The sequence below is a fragment of the Mobula birostris genome, chromosome 12 (genome assembly GCF_030028105.1).
Source record: "Mobula birostris isolate sMobBir1 chromosome 12, sMobBir1.hap1, whole genome shotgun sequence".
NCBI classification, from domain to species: Eukaryota; Metazoa; Chordata; class Chondrichthyes; order Myliobatiformes; family Myliobatidae; genus Mobula; species Mobula birostris.
In genome coordinates, this window is record NC_092381.1 from 15976502 (window position 1) to 15987487 (window position 10986).

At 43.1% G+C, this 10986-nt stretch overlaps 1 protein-coding gene across 5 annotated transcripts in view; it reads left to right on the plus strand.

Moving 5' to 3' along the window:
• LOC140205755 (calcium-activated chloride channel regulator 1-like) overlaps nt 1-6381 on the plus strand; it is an 88585-nt gene extending 82204 nt beyond the window's left edge. For all 5 annotated transcript variants that reach the window (XM_072273356.1, XM_072273361.1, XM_072273358.1 and 2 more), the window contains one exon: nt 5694-6381. In XM_072273356.1, coding sequence (XP_072129457.1) covers nt 5694-6115 — 422 coding nt within the window. In that variant the 3' untranslated portion in view covers nt 6116-6381. The remainder of the gene's footprint in view (nt 1-5693) is intronic.
• Nucleotides 6382-10986: the final 4605 nt, after the last annotated feature.

Sequence of the window (10986 nt, forward strand, 5' to 3'; positions counted from 1 at the left end):
GTGGGAGGAAATCAGAGCACCCAGCAGAAACAGGGAGAACTTACAAATCCCTCACAAATAGCAGTGGAATTGAACCCGGTCGTTGGAGCTGTAATAGCTTCACAATATCCTCTATACCACCATACCACCCCTAAAGGTAGCAGAATTCCTTATTCTGCAATCAAATGTCTTTATTTGAGAATGAATGATTTGCAATAATCATATAACAGCTGACATAACAATACACCTCATTTTCTCTCCACACTTTCAATAATTTAAATGTAAACTGAATTTTTTTTAATGTTACCAAATCATGAACGGGATCTGCAGGTTGATGACCTTCGGCTTGTTTGGGAAAGTGAAGCAGAAAGAGCCAGGAGCGACAAGGAGGTAGTCACCCCAAGGCTACAGGAGTTAGATAAATGGGTGACTGTCAGGAGAGGGAAGGGAGAATGTCAGATGGTGGACAGCATCCCTGTGGCAGGCTCTCTCAGCAATAAGTAGTCCATTTTAAGTACTGTGGGGGAGGCGTGGATCCTACCTGCAGGAAGCAACAGCGGCTGTGTCTCTGCCAGTGAGTCTGGCCCTGTGGCTCAGAATGGTAGGGAACTGAAGAGGATGGCAGCAGTAGTAGGGGACTATAGTTAGGGGGACAGATAGGTGATTCTGTGGACGCGAAAAGGAAACATGGTTGGTAGTTTGCTTCCCAAGCGCCAGGGTCCGCAATGTTTCTGAAAGTGTCCACAATATCCTGAAAAGGGAGACTGAGCAACCAGAGGTTGTGGTGCATATTGGTCCCAACAACGTAGAAAGAAAAAGAGAGGAAGTCCTGAAAACAATACAGGGAGTTAGTAAGGAATCTGAGAAGCAGGACCTCAAGGGTAGTATTATCAGGATTGCTGCCTGTGCCATGTGACAATGAGGATACGAATAGAATGAGGTGGCAGATAAAAGCATGGCTGACGAATTGGAGCAGGGTGCAGGGATTCAGATTTCTGAATCATTGGGACTTCTGGGGCAGAGCGGCCCTGTACAAAAGGGATGGGTTGCACTTGAGTGAGTGAGTGGGAAGCTGGATGATTGGGAAGCTTTTTAACTTCCAACAAAAGACAACTAAAAAAGGAATAAGAAGGGAAAAGATTAAATAGGAGGGCAAACTAGCCAATACTATAAAGCAAGATACCCAAAATTCTTTTCAGTTATATAAAGAGTAAAAGGGAGGTGAGAGTTGATACTGACCCCTAGAAAATTATGTTGGAGATGTAGTAATGGGGGACAAAGAAATTGCAGATGAGCTTAATGGGTACTTTGCATCTGTCTTCACTATGGAAATCACTAGCAGTGTGCCAGAGGTCCGTGAGTGTCAGGGAGAAGGAACGAGTGCCATTGCCATTACAAAGGAAAAAGTGAGAGGCAATCTCAAAAGTCTTAAGGTGGATAATTCACCTGGGCCAGATGGACTACTGTACATCCTAGAGTCCAGAGATGTTGCAGAAGAAATAATGGATGCATTGGTCATGATCTTCCAAGAATCACTTGATTCTGGCATGGTCCCAGAGGACTGGAAGATTGCAAATGTTACTCCACTCTATAAAAAGGGAGGAAGGCAAAAGAAAGCAATTTATGGTCCAGATAGCCTAACATCAGTGGTTGGTAAAGTGTTGGAGTCTATGATAATGAGGTTTTGAGGTACATAGAGACTAATGATAAAATAAGTTAAAGTCACTTACGTGGATTTTCAGAAGGTATTTGATAAGGTGCCACACATGAGGCTGCTTAACAAGATAAAGTCCAGTACCCCACGTTTTCTCTCCACACTTTCAATGAAATATGTGTAAACTGAAGAAAAATGTTTAGTGTTACCAAATCATGAACGGGATCTGCAGCTCGATAACCTTTGACTTGTTCGGGAAAATGAAACACTGTTGGACATGAGCTACAGGGACCTGTCACCCCGAATCTAAAGGAGAAGGATAAATGGGTGACTGTCAGGAGAGGAAAGGTAGAATGTCGGATAGTGGAGATCATCCCGTTGCCATCCCCCTCAACAATAAGTGCTCCATTTTGAGTTCTGTTGATGGGGAACAGCCTACCTGAGGGAAACAACAGCAGCTGTGCCTCTGGCATTGAGTTTGACCCTCTAGCTCACAAGGGTAGGGAACTGAGGAGTATGGCAGCAGTAATCCTATGGTGGGGGTATTCAGAACTAGACGGCATAGCCTCAAAACTGAGGGATGACCTTTTAGAACAGAGGTAAGGAGGATTTTGTTTTTTCAGCCAGAGAGGAGTAAATCTGTGGAATGCTCTGCCACAGACTGCGTTGGAGGCCAAGTCCATCCATGTTTGTAAGGCGGAAGGTGATAGTTTCCTATCAGTCAGGGCATCAAAGGATATGGCGAGAAGGGGAGTATATGGGGTTCAGTGGGATCCGGGATCAGCCATAATGGAATAGCGGAGCAGACCCAATGGGCTGAATGACTCCTATTCTGCTCCAACATCTTATGGTCTTATGAATATGAATTATATTCCTTCTGGTCAAATATTATTTCAGTAGTTAGAATTAAGTACACATTGATCACATTTTAGTTTAAAGAATTTTACATATTCACAATGAGATAGATTCCAGATGGGTGAATACAGGTTCTAAATGATTCCCAACACCTGCTGTTCGTACACACAGCTTCAATGTGGCAATCTTAGCTGTATATCTGTAATGGTCTTCCTGACAGGTTTTACCAATAGTTCCTGTCTCAAGCACGAGACAGTCTGCAGGTGCTAGAAATCCAAAGCAGCACACACAAAACGCTGGAGGAACTTAGCATGTTAGGCAGCATCTATGGAAAAGAGTAAATAATCGACTTTTCAGGCCAGGACCCTTCAAGACTCAGAAGGTGGGTCTTCCCACTTTCTCCAAACTCCAAAGCCTTTCCCTATTATACTCCCCACCCTTCCTCTGCTGTATTGACGACTGCATTGGCGTATGCACTCATGCTGAGCTTGTTAATTTTATCAACTTTGTCTCTAACTTCAACTGTGCACTTAAATTTACACAATCCATCTCTAATACCTCCCTCTCCTTTCTCAACCTTTATGTTTCCATCTCTGGAGCCATATAGTCCACTGACATCTTTTATAAACCTACTGATTCCCAAGGTTATCTCAATGGAACACTACCCACCCAATTATCGGTAAAAATGCTATTTACTTCTCTCAGTTTCTTTGCCTCCACCACATCTCTTCCCAGCGCGTGACTTTCTATTCCAGGACATCAGAGACATCCTCCTTCTTTAAAAAATGGGGTAGTCCTCCTGCTAATATTAATGTTGCCCTCTCCCACTTCTCCTCCATTTCCCATACGTCCACACTCACCCCATCTTCCCAATGCCACAATAGCCCTGAACTACCACCCCATCAGCCTCCACATCCAACATATTATCCTCCGAAACTTCTGCCATCTCCAAAGGGATGTTAGCTCTAAACATATCTTTACCCCTAACCCTCCCCCACCCCATCACTACACCTTCCGCAGGGTTCACGTTCTCCGCAATTCCCTAGTCAATTCGTCCCTCCCCACTAATCTCCATCCAGGCACTATTTCTGCAAGCAGTCTAAGTGCTGCACCTCCTATTCACCTCCTCCCTCACCTCCATTCATGGCCCCAAACAGTCCTTCCAGGTGAGGCAACACTTCAACTGGGAATTGCTGAGGTTGGCTAATGCTCCCGATGCAGCCTCCTCTACATTGGTAAGACCCGTTGTAAATTGGGATCTGCTTTGGTGCGCACCTCCACACCATCCACCACAAACAGGACTTCCCCATGACCAAACATTTTAATTCCCACTCCCATTCAAGTCCTGATGTGGTGATCAATGGCCTCCTCCTGACCCAGATGAAACCCCCCAACAGGGTGGAGGAGCAACACCTTTTATTCTGTCTCGGTAAATCTCCAACCCGATGGCATGAATATTGATATCTCCTTCCGGTCAACAAATCTCCCCCCATCTTCCTCTAATCCCCTCTCTGACCTTTAATTTCTTCTCACCTGCCTTTTTAGTTCTCCTGGGCCCCCTCCTCCTTCCCTTTCTCCCATTGTCCACCCTCCTCTGCTATCACATTCTTTCTTCTCTTGCCCTTGACCTTCCCCACCCACCTGGCTACACCTATCAGATTTCAGTTAGCCTGTTTCCCTTCCCTAACCCTTTTTATTCCGGCATCTTCCCCCTTCCTTCTCAGTTGTGAAGAAGGGTCTCAGCCCAAAATATTGATTCTTTTCCATAGATGCTGCCTGACCTGCTGAGCGCCTCTGGCATTTTGTGTGTGTAGCACCCCTTTTGGTTATTGAAATGTATTTTATGATCATATTGTGGGTATTGAAGAGCGCAGTCAGTCAAAGACCACGGGGAATAAGATACGTGTCATTCCCTGTCAGTTTCTGTCATACATCTTCACAGCTGTCACAGAGTGAAGCCTTTGTTCTCTCTAATCCCAGTGGGACACTACAGTTCCAGTCAATATCTGGTAATGAAGATGACAAACTGACTCATCATCTATGACCTCCAGTGCACACTAACACACACACAGTGGCCCAGGGAGTTAAGGTAGGTACAGTTGGCCTCTCTTTCTGCTGGAATTGTTGCAGGCAGGGAATCCTCCCTGTGTTGTGGTGCAGCAGGTAGCCCATCACTTTACAGTGCAAGTGATCACTGATCAAGGTTCAGTTCCCAGTCCTGCCTGTAAGGATTGTGTATGTATTCCCTGTGACCGTGTGGGTTTCTTTTGGCTGCTTCTGTTTCCTCCCACATTCCAAAGACATATGGTTAGGGATAGGAAGTTGGGGGCATGCAATGTTGGTGTCAGAAACGTGACGACACCTACTGGCAGCCCAGCACAATCCTTCTGATTCAATGTGACGTAAATGACATATTTCACTGTATGTTTTGATATTTCAATGTACATGTGACAAATAAAGCTTATCTGATCTGAATCTACTGAACTCGAATAGCAATAATTGAACAGATAAGGTTTCAAAATTAAAATCGGAACAAATCATTGTTCTGATTTGTAATGACAACTTCACTTGAATGCAAAATATCCTAAGTTGCTTACCAGGACAATGAAACAAGAATTTTAAAAGTTTTAGAATGAAATCGAAGTAGGCAAATCAGTCACGAGTGTTTACGTATGCACAGAGAAACAATGACAACTGATTAAATGTTTTTACTGAATCATGTTAGCCACTGCACATACTGGGCAACTTCCAGTGTGGGAACAGAGAACTTGGCCCACCAAGATGGAAACATATGCACTCGAAAGCCCACACAAAAAGAGGGAGCTTTCTGCGCACAGGAAGCCATAAGACCATAAGACAAAGGAGCAGAAGTCAACCATGCGGCCCATCGAGTCTGCTCCACCATTTTATCGTGAGCTGATCCATTCTCCCATTTAGTCCCACTCCCCCACCTTCTCACCATAACCTTTGATGCCCTGGCTACGCAGATACCTATCAATCTCTACCTTCAATACACCCAATGACTTGGCCTCCACTGCTGCCCGTGGCATCAAATTCCATAGATTCACCACCCTCTGACTAAAAAAATTCAATTAATTTACCACACAATCGATCAGCTGTATAACCACTCACCACATTCTCACATCTACCTGATACCATTCAATATGTCAATGCAATCACTCACAGTATTTCCTTTCTTTATCAGCCTCCTACTATGAGATGAGAATGAGTGAGAAACTGCTGCAGCTACGGGACAGTTTCTCAGGAGCTGAACAGGTTAATTTGACAAGTTTGAAACCGCAACCATTTGGATCCAAAGAAACATTTACAATTGACTTTGGAAGTACAGAACTTAAAAACAATACCACGTTATATTTTGCTCTATGTGCTTATGATGAAAACAATCAGCCTTCCGAGATGTCCAATGTTGCCAGTGCTTCTTTCTTTGTGCCTTTGCCTGATGAACTGGGGGACAATAAAGTACAGGTTCTGCACAGCATATGGATTGTAGTAGTAGTGGCAGTAATTGTATGTTTGGTTATTGGGATTATTTATTATATTGTGCAGGAGAAATACAAAACCAGATTTCCGGTAGCAACAGTAACATACAGACAATACAGCTGCTGAACTTTTACTTTATTCTGAGGTATTATCGTTGCAGATTAGATTGAGACATCTATAATCATTTTCTGAGACATCTATAATCATTCCCAGACAAATGGAAGATCTTCTTTGGCTATTCCATCCAGATTAGTTGCCTATCGTCTTGCATTGATCAGATGCTACAGATTGGTGACACTGTTTTTGGAGGAGGATGTGGTTTTCTTCTGGGATAGAATCTGTATCATTGAATAATCTGTAGCTCTGTAACAATAAAAACAATATTTTCTGAATTGGTAGCATTACTTTACTCATTTTCTGATACCACGTTTAGGAGTTTATAATGAAAGTTATTTTTTGGAGTCTGTTAAGTCTCTATAGAAACTTCAAATACTTGTCTTACACATTGAATATTCCATCTTTGTCACCAGTAACAGCAATCATTTATAATGAAGTGGAGCTATTTAACGTAACAAGACATTCAAGAAGAAAAGTTGGAAAGGGAGGCCTAGCAGAGGATGGAGAAGTCAGCTGACCACAAGACTGGTCAGGGAAAAATATTTATGGAACATAGAGCATAGAATTTAGAACAGAACAGCAAAATACAGGCCTTCAGCCCAAGGTGTGTATTGACCCATTAATTTTCTCCAACATCAGTCGAACTTTCCCCTCCTGCTTCATCATTTTACTTTCATCCATGTTCCCTTTAAGAGTGTCTTAAATGGTGCTAATCACTCTATCACTATCCCTGGCAGCATGTTTTATGCACCCACCACTCAGTGTAAAAATAAACCTGCCTCTGATATCCCCCTGTATTTTCCTTCCAACACCTTAAAGGTATGCCCCTTGTTTTAACCATTTGCATCCTCGGAAAAGAAAGTTTCTGACTGTCCAATTGATCTATGCCTCTTATTTTGGGCATTTCTATCAAGTCGCCTCTCTTCATCCTTCTCTCTAAAGAGAAAAGCCCTAGTTCATTAAAACTCTCCTCATAAGACACGCTCTCCATTCCAGCATCATCCAGGCAAATCTCCCCTGCATCCTCTCAAAAGTTCCACATCCTTCCTATAATGAGAAGCTTTACATGCAAAAGAAAGACTAAACCAGCAACAAATTTCTGTGAAAGGGGAATGAGAGAAACTATAATCTAAAAACAAGATACTAAGTAAAACAGGGAGGAGATTAGAAAATAAAGGAACATATTTGCATATTGTTTATTTAAAATGGTAAGAATATCCTATTTCATTGAGTGATCACCAGAAGTTTGTGTAACTGAGTATAATTAGGTTAGTCTTCAGAAATGACAGTTATTTAAATGAGAGACTATTTCCTAACAAGAAGCTGTTTGTTCAGTTATGAAAAAATGGCAGGCTTGTGGAAAGAACCACCAGTGATCTGACATAACATGAGCCAATGTTTGGCTGACTTGGCTAAACCGGTTTGAACTAGGCTGATTTGGGAAAGAACAAAAGAAGTCATCTTAGGCCCAAATATAATGCTTGGGATCTTGGGCCAGATCCAAAGCAAAGTCAATGAGCCACAGTGAACAAAATTGCAAGATTATAGATTGATCTGATAAGGAAAAGGATATGAATGGAGGATGCCGAGATACAGGCAGTGCCAACTCTGGAGAGTACCCATCGCAGAAGCGGATAACCCCATGTCAGAAACATGGACATTACAATGGGATCAAGGGGAATACCTGGCCATCATAGAATCCTGTCCCAGGTAGTATCTTTCCTACTTTGACTGTTTTGGGAATGTCAGGGAAATCCAGTGGTGTGTGCACAGGTACTCAGTTTTGTAACGTCACGCGCTTGTTGTTAACTGAACCAATAACAGTATTTGTCAGTTAATAGTGATTTTCATTGTGCCTAATTGCTCGTTATTGTTGAAGGTTAATAGCTGTAATATTCTTTAAGAAAAGGCTATGCATAAGTACATTCCTTTCCGCATCCTTAAGAATAGAATAGAAAGTAGAGCAAGGGTAACTTCAAATATTTGCTAGAAGGGACAAAATAGTGAGAATAGCAGAGAAAGTGATAAAAATAGCAGTGAAACTGATAAAAACTGGAAGATTAAGAAGTGCTGGAAGTTGAAATGTGAACCTTGTGCAACATCATGGGCATGTGTATGTAGAAGCGACTAGTGTTTGGGTGTTTTTGATTTGTTATTCAGCTTGTTCAGCACAACATTGTGGGTTGATAGGTTTGTTCCTCTGCTGTACTCTTCCATGTTCTAACATAATTCTATTTAATACCTGCAACACACATCAAAGTTGCTGGTGAACGCAGCAGGCCAAGCAACATCTCTAGGAAGAGGTACAGTCGACGTCTCGGCCCGAAACGTCAACTGTACCTCTTCCTAGAGATGCTGCCTGGTCTGCTGCATTCACCAGCAACTTTGATGTGTGTTGCTTGAATTTCCAGCATCTGCAGAATTCCCGGTGTTTGCGTCTATTTAATACCTTATGTCTTTGATCCCAAAGGGAGGAATGGAAGAGTTAAGGGGAGAAGACACATGTAAATTAATGTACAGTACATCAGGTAACTCAGTGATTGAAGATCAGAAATTTAAATGGCTGATGGAAGCCAGTATAAACCACCCAGTGTAAAAATAAACACAGGAGATTCTGCAGATTCTGGAAATTCAGAGGAACACAGACAAAATGCCAAAGGAAATGGAACTAAAATGTTGAAGCTTTGTGGAGTTAAGAAATTGCAAGGATTAAAAAAATCATTATGGAAATCATATACAGGCCTCCAAATATTAGCCAAGATGTGGGGTTAAGATTACAAAGGGAGCTGGAAAAGGCTTGTAATAAGGGTAATGACACAATTGTAATAGGGAACTTCAATATGCAAGGCAATTGGGAAAATCAGGTTGGTGCCTGATCGCAAGAGAGGGAATTTGTTGAATGCCTACGAGGTGGCTTTTTAGAGCCGCTTGTGCTTCAGCCTACTCAAGGAATGGCTATCTTAGATTGGGTGTTGTGTAATAACCCAGATCATATTAGGGAGCTTAAGGTAAAGGAAACCTTCAGAGGGAGTGATCATAATATGACTGAATTCATACTGCAATTTGAGAAGGAGAAGCAGAAGTCACACGTATCAGTATCACAATGGAATAAAAAAGAATTACAGAGGCTTGAGAGAGGAGCTTGCCCAGGTGGATTGGAGGACACTGGAGGGGATGACAGCAGAACAGAGATGGCTGAAGTTTCTGTGAATAGTTCATGTAAGGGGGTTTCAACTTTTATGTTACTGCGGAGGCTAATTAAAATGGCGTCTTTGTTATGTTAATCTAGGGAATGCGGCTTTGTTGTGTTAAATGCTGAGAAAGTTTGCGCTAGCAGCTTGTTTTTCCTTTAGAGTGTGATAAGTAAGTGCTATTAACCAATTGGGATAGTTGTTATGGTTGTGGTGTATTTGAAGATACTGTATGCGCGGGGTTTTGGGGCAGAAGGCGGGAGAGCGAGACAGAGGATGGACCAGGTGCTGTGAGTCCGCTAACGGGGTCGGACCCCTAGCGGGACGTTCGGCGAGGAGACATAGAAACATAGAAAATAGGTGCAGGAGTAGACCAATCGGCCCTTCGAGCCTGCACCGCCATTTATTATGATCATGGCTGATCATCCAACTCAGAACCCTGCCCCAGCCTTCCCTCCAAACCCCCGATCCCCGTAGCCACAAGGGCCATATCTAACTCCCTCTTAAATATAGCCAATGAACTGGCCTCAACTGTTTCCTGTGGCAGAGAATTCCACAGATTCACCACTCTCTGTGTGAAGAAGTTTTTCCTAATCTCGGTCCTAAAAGGCTTCCCCTTTATCCTCAAACTGTGACCCCTCGTTTTGGACTTCCCCAACATCGGGAACAATCTTCCTGCATCTAGCCTGTCCAATCCCTTTAGGATTTTATATGTTTCAATCAGATCCCCCCTCAATCTTCTAAATTCCAACGAGTACAAGCCCAGTTCATCCAGTCTTTCTTCATTTGAAAGTCCTGCCATCCCAGGAATCAATCTGGTGAACCTTCTTTGTACTCCCTCTATGGCAAGGATGTCTTTCCTCAGATTAGGGGACCAAAACTGCACACAATACTCCAGGTGTGGTCTCACCAAGGCCTTGTACAACTGCAGTAGTACCTCCCTGCTCCTGTACTCGAATCCTCTCGCTATAAATGCCAGCATACCATTTGCCTTTTTCACCGCCTGCTGTACCTGCATGCCCACTTTCAATGACTGGTGTATAATCACACCCAGGTCTCGTTGCACCTCCCCTTTTCCTAATTGGCCACCATTCAGATAATAATCTGTTTTCTTATTTTTGCCACCAAAGTGGATAACTTCACATTTATCCACATTAAATTGCATCTGCCATGAATTTGCCCACTCACCCAACCTATCCAAGTCACTCTGCATCCTCTTAGCATCCTCCTCACAGCTAACACTGCCACCCAGCTTCGTGTCATCCGCAAACTTGGAGATGCTGCATTTAATTCCCTCATCCAAGTCATTAATATATATTGTAAACAACTGGGGTCCCAGCACTGAGCCTTGCGGTACCCCACTGGTCACCGCCTGCCATTTTGAAAATGTCCCAATTATTCCCACTCTTTGCTTCCTGTCTGCTAACCAATTCTCTATCCACATTAATACCTTACCCCCAATACCGTGTGCTTTAAGTTTGCACACTAATCTCCTGTGTGGGACCTTGTCACGGAGACGGACTCGTGTGGAGCATCTGGTTGACCACCGTTGTTGGTCCCAGGCGGCCGGTCGAGGTGGTCCGAGGGGTTCGCAGGGTGAAGAAGAAGGTCCTTGAGCTCCAATGGTTTTTATGCACGAAGAGATCGAACTTTGATAAGTGTGGGGCCTTTTATTTTCGTTTTATATTT